Source organism: Nomascus leucogenys, chromosome 13 (genome assembly GCF_006542625.1).
Source record: "Nomascus leucogenys isolate Asia chromosome 13, Asia_NLE_v1, whole genome shotgun sequence".
NCBI lineage: Eukaryota > Metazoa > Chordata > Mammalia > Primates > Hylobatidae > Nomascus > Nomascus leucogenys.
In genome coordinates, this window is record NC_044393.1 from 80,364,129 (window position 1) to 80,381,116 (window position 16,988).

At 34.8% G+C, this 16,988-nt stretch overlaps 1 protein-coding gene across 9 annotated transcripts in view; it reads left to right on the forward strand.

Moving 5' to 3' along the window:
• Positions 1-16,988, forward strand: part of MKLN1 (muskelin 1) — a 398,537-nt gene that overhangs the window by 327,816 nt on the left and 53,733 nt on the right. For all 9 annotated transcript variants that reach the window (XM_012512222.2, XM_030825627.1, XM_030825626.1 and 6 more), the window contains 3 exons: positions 5,590-5,802; positions 11,291-11,512; positions 15,590-15,719. In XM_012512222.2, the coding sequence (XP_012367676.1) occupies positions 5,590-5,802; positions 11,291-11,512; positions 15,590-15,719 (565 nt within the window). The remainder of the gene's footprint in view (positions 1-5,589; positions 5,803-11,290; positions 11,513-15,589; positions 15,720-16,988) is intronic.

The window sequence follows — 16,988 nt, forward strand, 5'->3', positions numbered from 1 at the left end:
GTAGGTTAGGTAAGTTAAATGAGAAATTAATACTAGAGAAAAGGGAATGATAAATACAAAATCCAGAGAGGGTAGGGAGTTCAAAGGTAATATTAAATGTTATTCTTCTAAAGCTGGGTATGGGTAGATAACTTCATTCCGTTATTTTTTTATACCATATACATATGTTGTAAGTAATACTTATAATGCAATAAGTAATTATGTTAAAACTCATGCTGGAAAAAATATAGAGATTATTTTGATGAGAACACTTTCTGTTCAAAGTCAGTAGAGATGAGTAAAGTGGTGATTCAGTACTGGAGCTCGGATTTATTATAGTTAATTAATAGACTCAGAAAAACCTCCGCCTCCCGGGTTCAAGCGATTCTCCTGCCTCAGCCTCCTGAGTAGCTGGGATTACAGGCGCCTGCCACCACGCCCGGCTAATTTTTGTATTTTTAGTAGAGACAGGGTTTCATCATGTTGGCCAGGATGGGCTCGATCTCTTGACCTCGTAATCCACCTGCCTCGGCCTCCGAAAGTGCTGGGATTACAGGCGTGAGCCACCGCGCCTGGCCCTCAAGTGGCATTTTTATATAGTTTTCTAAATCTCTTTAATGTTTGGTTCAATAAAAGACATCTGGATTCATATGCTTCTTTATTCAGTTGCTGTATCAGAAAGTCATGTAGTCTCTGGAAATGTTCACATACACTCATAAGAGAATAAGAGTGAAAAGACAAATTTTTTTGTTAGTATTGTAAAAATAACTTTGACCTTATAGACTCCCTTGAAGTACCATGGAGACCCCAGACCACACTGAGAACTACTGCTTTAATCTAATGCACAGTTCCTATTCAGATATAGACAATTATCCCAATAATGCCCCAGTAATGTTCTTTATAGGCATCCCTTGTCACTCTGCAATCCCAGCCCAGAATTTAGACCATGATCATGTATTGCTTTTTGGTGTCGTGCTTCTTTAGTCATCTTTAGTCTAGAATAGTTCCCTAAACTTTCTTTGTCTTTCTTGACTTTGATGATTTTTAAAGAGTACAGGGCAGCTGTTTTTTAGAATATCCTTCAACTGGGTTTGTGTGTTTTCTTAGGATTGGATTTAGATGATACATTTTTAGCAAGAATAACCCATAAATCACATTAGCATCTCCTCAGTATATCATATCAGGAAACACATTACGTCAGTTTGTCTCATATTAGCTTCAATCACTTGGTTAAGGAGATGCCCACCAGATTTGTCTAATATATAATTAATAAGTAATTTATATGGAGACACTTCAAGATTATGAAAATATGCCATTACTCATCAAACTCTCACCCTCTTATCATCCATTAATGAAACTTAAAGCTTTCCCCAAAATGGTTATACCATTTTATACTTTGCCTGCAATGTATGAGACTTCTGGTTACTCCCTATCTTCTTGACCCATTGATTTGCTTTGGCACCTTGGCCAAAAATCAATTGATCATGTAAGTATATATCTCTTTGTGGACTCTATTCTGTTCTATTATATTTTGGTCTCTTCTTAACCAATATGACACTCCTTCAATTACTGTAGCTTTATAGTAATTCATGAAGTCAGGTAATATATAAATTTTAGAGTCATCAATTTCTAGAACTGTTGGGATTATGATGGGAATGTGATAAATCTATATATTAATTTGGAGCAAATTGGTGGGTTTTATTTTGTTGCTTGAATTTTTTTTTTTTTTTTTTTTTTGAGACAGAGTTTTGCTCTTGAGTGCAAATGATGTGATCTCGGCTCACTGCAACCCCCTTCTCCCAGGTTCAAGTGATTCTCCTACCTCAGCCTCCTGAGTAGCTGGGATTACAGGCACCCGCCTGGCTAATTTTTGTATTTTTAGTAGAGATGAGGTTTCACCATGTTGGCCAGGCTGGTCTCGAAATCCTGACCTCAGGTGATCCACCCACCTCAGCTTCTTAAAGTGCTGGGATTACAGTCATGAGCCACTGCGCCTGGCTGCAAATTGGTGTTTTAATGATGTTGAATCTTTCTACACCACGAACATGGTTTAGTCTCCGTTTATTTTAGTTTTCATTATCTCTCAGCACTCAAGAGTTTTCAGTTTAAGAGGTCTATGATATTTTAGTTAACTTGATATCAGTGGATTTTGCTTTTTGTGCTATTATAATGGAATTTAAAAATTTTTTATTTTCCATTTGTTGGCTGGTAATATAGAGAAATACAATTGGTTTGTTAATATTGCCTTCATATCATGTCACTTTAAGTTTACTTATTTCTAATAGCTTCTTTTTTATTTCTTAGAGTATTTTAAAGAAGCAGTCATTTTTCTTCTTTCTGTTCTCTTTTCCATCATTATTTTATTTTAATTTAATTTTATTTAATTTTATTTTTTGTTTGTTTGTTTGAGACAGAGTCTCGCTCTGTTGCCCATGCTGGAGTAGTGCAGTGACATGATCATGGCTTGCTGCAGCCTCGTCCTTCTGGGCTCAAGCAATCCTTCCACCTCAGTTTCCCCAGTAGCTGGGACCACAGGTGTGTGCCTCCATGCCCAGCTAATTTTTAAATTATGTGTAGAGATAGGGTCTCTGTATGTTGAACATACAGAGGAGTCTTGAACTTGTTAACTCAACGAATCCTCCCGCCTTGGCCTCCCAAAGTGATGGGGTTACAGGCATGAGCCACCAGGCCCAGCCTTTATTTTATTTTTTTATTGCACTGACTTGAACTTCCAGAGCAATGTTAAATATAAGTGGTGAGAAAAGACATCCCTGTCTTGTTTCATATCTAAGCAGGAGAGTGTTCAGTATGTCATCATTAAGAAAAACTAAATTTTACATTTTCTTACATGTTATCAGATTGAAAGTCTTTCTATTCCTATTTTGCTATGAGCTTTGTTCATGAATAGGTGATGAATTTTACCAAATGCTCTTTTTACATATGTATTGATATAATTGTGTTTTTTCTTCTTTATTCTGTTAATATGGCAGATTATCCTGATTGATTTTCAGATGTAAAATCAACTTTACATTCCTGAGATAAATACCTTTTTGTTGTAAAATATTCTTTTCATATATTACTACTGCTGTTTGGTAATATTTTGCTAAAGATTGGTTTTGTCTATATTCGTAAGGGGTCCTAGCCACCTGTAAATGATTTCTCCACCTCTTCCCCATTTCTTCCTCCTTCTTCCCCTTCTCTTCCTTCTCCTTTGTAATATTGTTATTTGGTTTCAGTGTTATGTTGGCCTCATAAAATAAGCTAGGAATGGAAGAGAATGTGGATAAACAGTAGAGTTTTTCTTTTTCCCTCGATTTTCTGAAAAATTTTGTCTAAAACTGATACTGTTTTTTCCTTAAGTGCTTGATAAAATTTACCAGCTTAGATATGTGCGCAATTATGAATTCAGTTTTTCAGTATTTGTAATTACTTCAGATTTTCCTGTTTTCTCATGTCATCTTGGTAAGTTAGGTTTTTTAAGGAATTATATCTTTTATCTACATTGTCAGATTTTACCTATGTTTTTGATAGCATTCTCTCTCTCTTTTTTCATTTCTAGGAAGTCTGTAGTGTTAATCTTGCTTTCATTTCTGGTACTGGCAATTTGTATTTTCCCTTCCTTTGTAAAAAATTAGTCTGCCAGTGGTTTATAATTCTATCAGTCTTTCAAAGAACCAACTTTGTTAATTTTCTCTATTTTTTTCCATGTTTTCTAGTCTATTGATCTATCTTTATTTCTTTTTTCTTGGTATATAATTTGGTCATCGTTTTAATATTATTTGTGCTAGTTTAGTTGACGCAAGAAGTTCTATTCTCTTATTAAAATTTCAAGTTTTACACTATGCATTATGGCATAGATTTATTATATGTTACTCCATCTTTGTTTTTGAGATTATTTATGGAGGCAATCCTTTCTTAAATAAAATTTTCACCTTATTTGCTGAAGATATTCTTTGACAAAAATATTTTAAAATAGGTTTAAAAATAATAATTAGTATGAATATTAAAGTGTACATTCACATCAACTTCATTGTCAAAATACTGTTCTTCCTGCCTAATATTCCTTCATGTCACTTAATTAATACTGCTAGATTACTCTTCTTAGAATACTGCCTTTTTATGTTATATCTTGCTTTAGAAACCACCAATAGTTCTTTATTGCCTACAAGATCATAAATTGTCTCCTCTGTCAGTCATTCATCAGGCTTCCTATGTCCACTTCATACATCAATTCTGTTATTTCTGCAGCAAGAACTCTTCATCTCAGTTATACTGCATAGACTGTATTAACAAGTGTATTTTTGCCTTTGTTTTTCTTCTAGAAAAAAATAATCAGAAATTGTGAAAGAGCCCAGTTTTTGGCTCTGGTACACAAGGGCGTAGATTTGCTATCTTACTTCCTAGTTTTGTGACAGTGGACTCTGTGAAATGGTGATAATATTTCCATACGGGGTTGTTATAAGGATTAAATGGAACACCCACGTACACAGTAATAGTGTAAACAGAACTTGGGAGTTGTTTAACAAACATTAGTTTCCTTTCCTTTCCCCCTTTCAACTAATTAAACCCTGTGCAATTGAAGTTCTTTTTCCCCAATGAACCCTTTTGACTATACTACAATATTTTTTGGGTCCTGTGATACAAGTGATACCAGCTAATTAATTTATTGATAATATACTGATTCTTAATATTATTCCCTATTTATTTACTGTAGCTGTGCTATTCAATCAGGAAAATTAATTTTACAATGTAAAGGATGGATAAAGAAGTGATAGACTTGGATTCTTATTAGTTTCTGTCACTAGCTTATTAAAGGTATCATCCTGGTCTTATATTTCCTTGTTAGGCTTGTATTTTCTCATCTTTAAAAGGAGAAAACTACAGATTTTATTTTTTTTTAATTTTCTTTTATTATACTAAGTTCTAGGGTACATGTGCACAATGTGCAGGTTTGATGGATAAGTATACATGTGCCATGTTGGTTTGGTGCACCCATCAACTCATCATTTACATTAGGTATTTCTCCTAATGCTATCCCTCTCCCTGGTCCCCACACCCCTGACAGTCCCCGGTGTGTGATGTTCCCCGCCCTGTGTCCAAGTGATTAAACTAGAGATTTTATTGATGTTTCTTCTAATTTTGAAATTCACTGATTCTAAATATTCTTGGAGTACCTCTTTTGTGCTAGATTCTGATGAGAAATACAAAAATGTTCATAAAGACCAAACATGTCTTAGATTGTCATGTAATAGGGAATTGAACTCTGTGCGTAATGACTAAAATGCAGTGCAGTATATGGTAGAAACCATAGAGATGTTATAAACAGAGTGCCATAAGCTGCAGTGTAGTTCATCTCATCTTTCCTGGTAGATTTTAAGCATTTCTAAGGTAAGATTTATGTCTCCTACTGCTTAGTGCTTTTGCTTTCCTTTAGAGAGTTAAGCCTAGTGTTGGACTCATATTGGTTGACTTGATGTGAGTTTCTGAGAAACCTTTTAATGAAAGGTAATAAAAAATGGCATTTAATTTTTCTATTATTCTTTGATTTTTTTTGCTCTTTCATTTATTTATTTATTTGTTTGTTTATTTATTTTCTCTCTGTCTCTACAGAATGGTCCTAGTGCCAGATCATGTCATAAAATGTGCATTGACATTCAACGGAGGCAAATCTACACATTGGGGCGTTACTTGGATTCCTCTGTGAGGAACAGCAAATCTCTGAAAAGTGACTTCTATCGTTACGACATTGATACAAACACATGGATGTTACTAAGTGAGGATACTGCTGCTGATGGAGGGCCGAAATTGGTGTTTGATCATCAGGTTTGATGCACAGTTAAATATATGATGGAATTAATCAGTGCTTAGTGATTCTTGCAATTAGAGTTTATGTTAGATGTTATGCTGAGTTGTCTAGTAGTGTTTTCCATGACAAATATCTATGACAGTAATAATAATTGTTGTTTCAGTAGGTATAAAGTTATTCTTTAAATTTTTTTCTCTTGTTTGTTGCAGGGTAGAATACGAAGATCTCAGGACATAGATTGTTGATTTATAGAAACTTTAGAGAGTAGATGGAGCAATATTAGGAAAAACAAATTTAGTTTTATAATGCATATGCATAAATCATAACAATAACAACTTACCCTTTTAATTATATTTCTTATTCTACATTCCTGTAAGAAATGGAAAATCACTTTATAATGAACTAGATGAAATCTAGAGCTTTTCTTCCAGTTACAGTGAAATATATTTTGTTTTGTTTATAGTCACAAAATTGTATAAACCTAGAGAGGAATTTGACATACTAGATTAAACTCAGCACCAATAGAAATTATACAATAATGTTGTAGACTAGAAGACTGAACATAGCCTCATTGTAAGCCATTTTAATATTAATATACATGTAGCTCTCATTAGCCCCATCATTGTCATTATCATTGTTACCTGTCTTTGAATACTTATTCCATACAAATTCAATGTAGGTCAAAAAAGACAGTAACCATTTTGAATTCCATAAGCAAGTTTTTACCTGGCTGAACCCACGTCCAAAGTTTTTTTTTATGTATTAGGGAGAAAAAGACTTTAAAAATCTATAACTCTGTATTGATATAAATTATCTAGTATTTGGGAAATGAGAGGTGGTGCTAGAATTATGACAAAACTTAGGTGAGACCTAAAATCTTATCTAGGAGTTAGAACCCAGGGTCTTTATTTATCGTGTCTTTATAGATTTTTGTTAATTATTTGCTTTTAAACTATCCTATTGCCATATTTCTATTAACATGTAATTGTTATAGGAGAATGGTAAGGAGAGGAACAGTGAGTTATGCCTATCAAGTTAAGTGGTAGGTAGAAAATCAAAACCAGTATTCTTCGAAATACTCCCCAGCTTAAATTTGGAACTTCTGTTGGCTGTATTTAACTGAGCTCCACAAAGCTATGCACATCCCTGCTAACACCCTCAATGTTCTTCATGTGGAAAATAAGCATGCCAAGAAAAGTTAGGCTGGTTCTGGTATTTTAAAAACATCAGCAGATAATATTGTTAGGGAACAATTAATTCTCTTGTTCCCAAATGGTTACATATTTCTTTTACAAAAGATGCTGATGTCTTTTTTTTTTTACAAGTTGAAAAAAGAATAGCTTAGGAGTAGCACATAGAGAGTTCTTGTGTGTGGCCTTTGTTTCTCTTGACTTTTATAAAATAGGATGTTTCTTGAAAGCTGGGTGCTGTTAAATAATGCATGGTTTTCAACTGGTTAGATGGTACAGCAGAACACTGGGGGTGAAGAAACAAGGATTTCAGTACTAATTCAGCCAACAACTAGCCCTGTAAAAGTGAGCAAGTAATCTGTATACTCCTGCATTTGCTATTCAATTTCATACAAATAAAGCTGTAAGTTAGAACTTACACTTGTAGTGTTTATGACACTCCAAGAATAGCTTGTGATGTTCATGACAATTTAGGATTTAACACTTAACGTTCAAATTTGATAAAAAATAAGAGAAAGCTATACATACAAACTTGCTTAAAAGCTATTTGCCATTTTTAATTTTAACATATTTAAAAAATAAAATTTAAAGACATCTGGATTTCTTAAGAACATAGTGGCAGTTTAGTTCTCAAGCTTTCCTTGATGTTGCTTTGTGTGGTTTTCCAGGAATAATGGTAATCAAGCAAAAAGATTTAAACACACACACACACACACACACACACACACACACACACACACACACACACACACACAGTCTCTCTCAGCAAAACCAAGAGCTAGAGTAAACCCATAACTCCCAATGCCTTGTAAGTTTAGTCAGAAACAACTGAAATATTCAGAACTTTTGTTGAAGCCCACAACAGTGTAATAGGGAGACCTGGGAAAGCAAAGGGAGCCTAGCAGTTGTACGTCATAGTGAGAAGTGTCAGGGACAGGGCACATATTGCACGGAGAGCAGCCACTAGAAGAATCAGTGAATTAACATGTGTAAAGTACCCAGAAAGATCCAGAGGTGATATGTGTCAGAAAGCACTATTTTGTAAAAGTGAAGGAAACACACTGGGAATGATGGCTCCTTTTGGAATGGCCAGTAAGAAACTTGGGGAGCTCAAAGCTTGAGATCAGCCCTGTAAGCCGGATGAGATTCATAGAATTAGAGAAGGTATGGCTTCACCAGAAGTGCCATATTTTGAAGGAGCCATTCAATTCAGTAGCAACAGAGGAAGGAGTTCTTGAGCAAGAACATCCACCTTCTATAGAAATCCTCTGTAAAGTTATCTGATCCAGGGAAATTCAACTCAATTACATATGAAAAACTAAAAAGCAATAAATAACAAAGCTTTAGAGAGACATTCTAAAGAAAAACAATAAAAAGAAAAATAACAATAAATGAAAGTTATATCCCAGTATATTACCCCTTTCAGAAATGAAGACTTATCTACAAAGAGCGTAAAGAAGAATAGGTAATGATCATATAGCATAGGAATGAGATAAAACAAAGAGGTAAAAATGATTAACCAGGGAAGGTAGGCAGAGGAGAGCCAACATATATATATAACTGGAGACTTTGAAGAAGAAAGCCAAAACAATGGAAAAAACAAATATTTATCAATTGAATTCAAGAACATTTTCCTGAAGAAAGATTTTACTCCGCATATCAAATGGGCATACTATATTCAGAAAAAGTTTACCCAAATACTTAACTCTAAGACGTATATCAATAACATTGACTATAAAAGATAAGAGATCATTTTATATAGCAAGTAGACAAAATGATCAAGTCACCTATAAGAGAACTAAAATGAGACTGGTATCAGATTTCTCTACATCTACTTTCAGTGCCAGGAGATAATAGAGCAACATCTAGAAGACACTCAAGAAAAGACAGTGTGAGCCAAGAATTTTATATCTAGCCAAACTGTCCTTCAAGTGTAATCACTTTTTGCGGAAATTACTAGAAAATGGAAAGTGAGCTAGCCAAGAAGTAGCAGGAAAAACTTCAGTTGAAGAATTGAAGATCTCAGCTCATTGATATTCTCACTGGGTCATGAGGCATTTTTGGAGGTTTGTGGAAGGGAGGTGGTAGGCTGGGCAACATTGGATACTTAGAAGCCTTTATAGCAATATCTTCAAATTTTGTGAGGAGGAGATTATTTTGAACCCAGCCAAACCCCTACCAATCTTGTATTCCTGTGATGGGTAAAATAAAGTCATTTTCAGGTTCAAAAAATAATTTTTCCCAGGAAAATAAGTGGTTATCCACTATTTTGATTTTAAAAATTAAATATCTAACCCCTGATATAATAAATGAATAGTCTTTAAACTTTTGGCTTTAAAGATTTTTTTAAGTCTTTGATGGAAAAGACATTATCACACTGAGTTTAATAAGTTTACTAGCTTTTCAGAAATTTTTTCGGAGAGGAAAAATGACAAAACAAATCAAAAGAGTGGAAATCAAATATTAAAGGGTTTCTTGGTTTAAACTGGTATGCTAGGAAGAACTACCAAGATAAAGATGTTTATACTTCAGCCCTGCAAACAAATGAGAATAAACCACATCAAAATTAAGCTTGAATATCCTCAAAAAGAAAGAAACTCTCTTTGTAGCCATACAAAGTAGAAAGGTAGGGGGTTGGTAACAAAGATTGGCCATTAGTGTGAATCTGTGAGTTAATAAAAAATGGAAATAGACTCATTTAATGTGAGTCCCTAAAGATTTTCAGCATAGTTCCCAGATATTTGGAGTGATTGAGTCTGAAGTACTTCAGAAAGGGAAATGTGACCCAGCTCCAATGGAGCCCTCAACGGAGGCAGTGGATGGGGCCAAACTGAGTTGTTTTCAGCAGTGTGCTGATTTTAACTATATGATCATTTAAAAAATAGGAATACTTCCAGACATCTTTGTTTTTCAGCCATATTTACCAAGATTTCACCCTTGGGGAATAGATTTTCATCTTAATTTATGGAAATCTTTGAGAAACCTGGGAAATGGCTAATGAGGTAGATATTTTTAGTGGTAGATAAAAATTAGGAGATGTTAGAATCTTTTCTTTTTAATAATAACTACAGTTTTTTAAAACAACCTTTAAAATTATGAAAATAGCCGGGCACGGTGGCTCATGCCTGTAATCCCAGCACTTTGGGGGGCCGAGGCAGGCGGATCACCTGGGGTTGAGAGTTCAAGACCAGCCTGACCAACATGGAGTAACACCATCTCTACTAAAAATACAAAATTATCCTGGCATGGTGCCAATATGCTCGTAATCCCAGCTGCCCAGGAGGCTGAGGCAGGAGAATTGCTTGAACCTGGGAGGCAGAGGTTGCGGTGAGCCAAGCTCATGCTGTTGCACTCTAGCCTGGGCAACAAGAGCGAAACTCTGTCTAGGAAAAAAAGAAAATTATGAAAATAGCCTTTTATTTAAAAAAATACATAAATAGCAGAAGTAATCTGGTAGGAGAATTGAACATCAAATGGTTGGGTTTTTTTTAGCAAAACATCTGTTTTGTGTACACAATTTATTCTTTATATAAATGCCACTTAACGTTCAACAGCTAATTCCCAACTTCGATTTATGTATTATTTGAAACAGAATTTGATTCTTACTGTCTCGTGACAGATGGCTGTTTTCTCACACATTTTTATGAAAAGTTATAATCTTGAGTTGAAAGAATGGAAGAATAAAGCTTGACTTTTAAACATGAAGTGTATAGCTTAATTCAAAGAAAATTAAATAGTGCTATGTTAAAAGTAGGCAGAGTTCTTCACACTGTAGAAGTCAGTCTGGAGACTTGATTGTTGTAAATGTCCTTTTGCTTGTTTCTTTTACTGTTTTGTAACATAATTTGAAGGGTTTTATAAAAAGCAGAGAGGTGAATTTAGCTTCACCACTCTTATTTGCATATCTGATCGCTTAGTAAATGGTAGTAATATTAATAGGATGCTTGCCTAGAATGAAAGAAGGGAATTTTTATAAGGAGGGTATGATCACTATTCACCCAGAATATGATAAGTATTCACTGTTAATGTATAAATCAACGCCTCATGTATCATTGGTTGATTTTGGTAAAAATTATGCAATTTCAAGAAGGCAGAAAGCTCTTTATCCCAACATGTTTTTACTCTCACTGAGAAAAATGGCAACTTGACAAATTATTTAGAAACTTGCATATGATAATCAGGGGTGGTATTTAGTGTCATTGGGGACAAAGTTTAGGTTTTTTTTGAGAATGTAAAACTGTACATGTTGGTTTTGTTTTAGCACATACGACAGGAACAAACTAAAACTATTCAATCTGTTGCCTTGTTCTGATAGATGTGTATGGACTCAGAAAAACATATGATCTACACTTTTGGTGGTAGAATTTTGACTTGTAATGGCAGCGTAGATGACAGCAGAGCCAGTGAACCACAATTCAGTGGCTTGTTTGCTTTCAACTGTCAATGTCAAACCTGGAAACTTCTTCGAGAGGACTCCTGTAATGCTGGGCCTGAGGACATCCAGTCTCGAATAGGACACTGCATGCTATTCCACTCAGTAAGAACATTCCGTACATTGCGTAAATGTTATTTTGTCATGTATATCTAGATAGGAAAAGAAATGGTGAAATCTAATTCTTTAGGAAGAGATAAAAACTTTTCCTTAGGAGAGTAAATGATTAGTGTAGCAATGACAGAGAAAGACAAACCTTCTTTAATAGTGAACTGTTTGCTAATTATGAGACTCTTCCCATCAACCTGGTAATTCCTAAATAGTTATTACCTGGCTACCAACCTGGGCAATCTTATGACTAATTTCACTGCTTATGTAGATTTTGTAGCTATGTTCCTTTCGTATGCCTTGCCACTTACATCTCTTAGTAATTAGAAGGACAGTTTCTTACTCTTTTCTTATTTTCCCTTCTGCTATTCTTCATTAAGTACAAAGAATTTAAGATTTGATTTTATAGAATTAGAATTTAAATGTATCAGCAATGGTCAGGCGCAGTGGATCACTTGATTCCAGAAGTTTGAGATGAGCCTAGCCAACATGGCAAAACCCTATCTCTAGTAAAAATACAAAAATTAGCCTGGCGTGGTGACCTGTGCCTGTAGTCCCAGCTACTTGGGAGGCTGAGGTGGGAGAATGGCTTGAACCCAGAAGGCAAAGGCTGCAGCAGTGAGCCAAGATCACTCCAGCCTGGGTGACAGAGCAATATTCTGTCTCTAATAATAATAATAATAATAATAATAATAATAAATAATGTATCAGCAAAACCAACATACAGACTTTATTTTAACCTTTTCAAATTTTTTAATGAAATCTTGGTGTTCTTTCTGTGAACACAGCTTTAAAACAATGTCATGAAATATTTTAAACATGTTCTTTAACACGTATTTTAAACATATTTTTCTCTCTACAAAGTGGAAAGGATAATATAATACATTTTTGTGTGCTCATTGTTTCAACAGTTATCAATAATCTGTTCATTTTTCATACCGCACTTTTATTTAATTTCATTTTCTTGATGTTTCTTTGATTTTTAAGTTTATTCTTAAATTTTATTATGCTGGAGTATTTTTAAAATTGTTATTATTCCTTTTCTACAACATCTTATTATAGCATGTGCTATAGTGTTTTAAAGCAGATCCCAGATACTGTATAATTACACTTGTAAATACTACTGTAGTGTATAATTCTAACAGATAAGGACTTTTTAAAAACATAATTACGGTTGGGTGTGTTGGTGTACACCTGTAGTCCCAGCTACGCAGGAGGCTGAGGATTTGCTGGAGCCCAGTTCTGGGCCACATTGCACTGTGCTGATCAGTTGTTCATACTAAGTTTGGCATCAGTATGGTTACCTCCCATAAGCGAGGGACCACCAATTTGCTTAAGTAGGGGTGAATTGGCTAGGTCAGAAACAGACTAGGTCAAAACTCCCATGCTGATCGATAGTGGGATCGCGCCTGTGATAGCCACTGTGCTCCAGCCTGGGCAATACAGCAATACTATCTCTTAAAAAAAAAAAGAAAAAGGAAACATAATTGCAATATCATTATCAACCAAAATAAAAGCAGTTCTTTAATATCATTTAATATTCTGTGTTCTTTTTTTCTAATATACTGAAAAATACCTTTACTTAGTTGTTTTGTTTAAGTCAAGATTCAAAAAAGGGTATTTTACATTTGGTTGTTAGGTCTCTTACATTTTTTAAAAAATTGTAATAGTACTCTTTCCTCCTATTCCCTGTTACCCCCTACACAGAACACACTAAGTGAGACATTTGTGCTCTAGAATCTCCCACATTTCCAGTTTTGATTTTGATTTTATCTTCGTAGTGTCATTTAATGTGTTCCTCTTTCATATTTCCTATAAACTGGTCATTGCACTCAGAGGCTTGATTTTAGATTAACTATCTTTTTGGGGGGGGCCAGGGAGAATGTGCAAGAATACTTCATAGACACTCTGACTGCAAAATATAAAGAGGCATTTAATAACTGGTTGTCATACTTTTAATGATGTTAATAGGTTTGGGTGTTATTAGCCTGACTGATCAATTATAAAGTTTTCTTTCAAACTTTTACCTAATGGTTTTTGTAGCCATTCATTACCTAAATTTCGTTAGGATGTATAAGATGGTGATTTTTCTAATGATGTCATTTCCTCTGCATTTGTTAAGTGTGTGATTCTCCTATTATAGGGAAAAAAAAAAAAATTCCTCTCATTAACTTTTTGGTTACCCTGAAATGTAAAGCATACTGAATAGGCAGTATAAATGTTTCATTGTTTTTCTTTATTGATTTTCATATTAATGAGTTAACTTTGAGGCTCCAAAGTTAAGCAATGATATGTGTACAAAAATTTTATTATGAAGTATTTTACAAATCTGATGTATTTATATCCAATGCTGTCATTCTTCTTCTTTTATTTTGAGACGGAGTTTTGCTTTTGTTGCCCAGGCTGGAGTGCAATGGTGCAATCTTGGCTCACTGCAACCTCTGCCTCCCTATTTCAAGCGATTCTTCTGCTTCAGCCTCCTAAGTAGCTGGGATTACAGGCATGCACCACCACGCCCAGCTAATTTTTTGTATTTAGTAAAGACAGGGTTTCACCATGTTGGCCAGGCTGGTCTCGAACTCCTGACCTCAGGTGATCCACCTGCCTCTGCCTCCTAAAGTGTTGGTATTACAGGCATGAGCCACTGTACCTGGCCACTTTCTTGATGCTCAAATTTTTCTGTTTGGCTAGTAGGAGCACCCCCCCACAACATATTTATGTATCTTTTTTTGTAAGAGAAAAATTAAATCATGAGTTCATACTGATATGTCTGACTCAAATAAAATATTTTTTATCTTAATGTCTTCTGTTTTGTAACTTTATATCTTTTCTTTTTTTAGAGATAGGGTCTTGCTCTGCCACCCCGACAGGAGTGCAGATCATAGCTCACTACAGCCTTGAATGTCAGGGCTCAAATGATCCTCTCACCTTAGCATCCCAAGTAGCTAAAACTACAGGTCACCACACCTGGGTTTTGAGCAGCAGCAGCAGCAGCAGCAGTAGTAGTAGTAGTAGTAGTGGTAGTAGTATAGTACAGTAGTATAGTAGTAGTAGTAGTAATAGTAGTGGTATAGTAGTATAGTAGTAGTAGTAGTAATAGTAGTAGTATAGTAGTATAGTAGTAGTATAGTAGTAGTAGTAGTAGTAGTAGCAGAAGAAGAAGAGGAGGAGACAGGGCCTTGCTATGTTGCCCAGGCTGGTCTCAAGCAATCCTCCCACCTTGGCCTGCCCAAATGCTAGGACTACAGGTCTGAGCCACCACGCCTGGCCTATTTTTGTGTCTTTTAAGGTTAAAATCCTACTTCGTAATATTACCTGCTTTGTCTGTCTATAATAGCTTTCACAGTAAAAAAACTAACAACAGAATCACTGAGTGCTGTTTAACGTTGGTTTCTGATTATTTTTCTGTTTAGGATTTAGACTTCTAGGGATGGGTAGTCAAAAAGTATGTATTAAAATCACTAGAAATACTATTTCTCTGTCTGAGTATATCTTTATATACAGATAGGTTTATTTGTTGTTGGATTTTTTTTTTTTTTTTTTAGTTAATTTTGTCTTCTAATTAAATAAAAGCATATACATGGTTCTAAAGTCAAAACCATATGTTAAGGTATTTTTGGAGAGGTCTTCCTGCTCTGTTCCTGCCACTATAGGTAACTGTCTTTTATTAGGTTTTGGTTTATCCTTCCTTTGTTTTTCAAAAATAGAAGCAATCTCTACTCTCGCTCTCTTGCATGCTGTCTCGCTTTTCCCCTCTCTCACTTTCTCTTTCCCTCTCTCCCTCTCTTTTTGTCTCATACACAGATATTCCTTCTTCTCCATTCCTACACAAAGGAAGAAGGAACCTGTATATATCATTCTGCACCTTGCTTTTCTTCTTTAACAGGATGTCCTAGAGATCACCTTTTAGCAATATGTAGAGAGCTTCCTCTTTCCCTTTTATTCCAGCATAGTACTCCATTGGGATCTGTTATAAAATTACTTTTGTAGAGGTTTAAGTTTTTAAAGGATCATTCTGAGTTCTTCATGGAAGTGACAAGTTACTCCTTTCTTCTTTTTTTTCTTCTTTTTCAGAAAAATCGTTGCTTATATGTATTTGGTGGCCAGCGATCAAAGACCTATTTGAATGATTTCTTTAGTTATGATGTGGACTCTGATCATGTAGACATAATATCAGATGGCACCAAGAAAGACTCTGGGATGGGTAAGGGCATTGAGTGATTTCTTCTCTCATGTCTTAACTACTTTAGGTAGAAAACTGCAGTTCATTCTCTTTTCTTTCTAATCATTTTTCACCCTTTCTTTATTTCTTTAATTGAGTAATTCCAAGTAAGAGAAAGAAAATTCTACCAGCTTATTCAATTCTATCTATTTTTAAACATGTGAATTATTATTTCCTTCAAGCAGAAAATATGTGAATTGCTAAATGAATTGTGTGTGTGCTTGTTGGGGGGGTGTTGCAAGAATCAATACCTTAAAAACTTTTTATTCTGTGTTTGCTAATTTTTTTCATCTTCTATTTTCACTGTAGTGATCTTTATATTAGGCACTAGCATAGTAGGGTGTGTGTCTTAAGGGGGGAACTTCATGGGATTGATAACACCTTGTAAGTTTAAAAGCTCAGCATCTAGGAGGTTATTAGTAATGGAATGGCTGGTTTGCTTAGATTATGCATATTGCCCTGGCATAATTATTAATAGTGCTCCATTCATTTTCAAAAGTGTCCTGTTTTCATCATTTATAGTTACCCTACATAGTAGTTGCTTTGCCTATGATTATTGTAGGTAAAAGAGTGGCTTTGATTAAGGTGCAATGGTTTAAAATGCTAATTTGAACAATAGGGTGAGAAATTAGATCAGCTTGCTTTTCTTTTTAGCTGTTGCTTATAAATTGGTATTTTTATTACTGACTCTTTTGCCAAATGTGGATAAAAGCACCTGTTTCACAGACATTGTTTCTGGATATTTTATTGATTAATACAAGCTTCCTCTAAAACAAAAACAACAAAAATATTTTTTAATTAAAATATTTGTTCACATTTAAGAAGAAAAACTTGTTTTTTTTTTTATTATTATACTTTAGGTTTTAGGGTACATGTGCACAATGTGCAGGTTTGTTACATATGTATCCATGTGCCATGTTGTTTTGCTGCACCCATTAACTCGTCATTTAGCATTAGGTATATCTCCTAATGCTGTCCCTTACCCCTCCCCCCAACCCACAACAGTCCCCGGAGTGTGATGTTCCCCTTCCTGTGTCCATGAGTTTTCATTGTTCAATTCCCACCCATGAGTGAGAACATGTGGTGTTTGGTTTTTTGTCCTTATGACAGTTTACTAAGAATGATGTTTTCCAGTTTCATCCATGTCCTTACAAAGGATATGAACTCATCGTTTTTTATGGCTGCATAGTATTCCATGGTGTATATGTGCCACATTTTCTTAATGCAGTCTATCGTTGTTGGACATTTGGG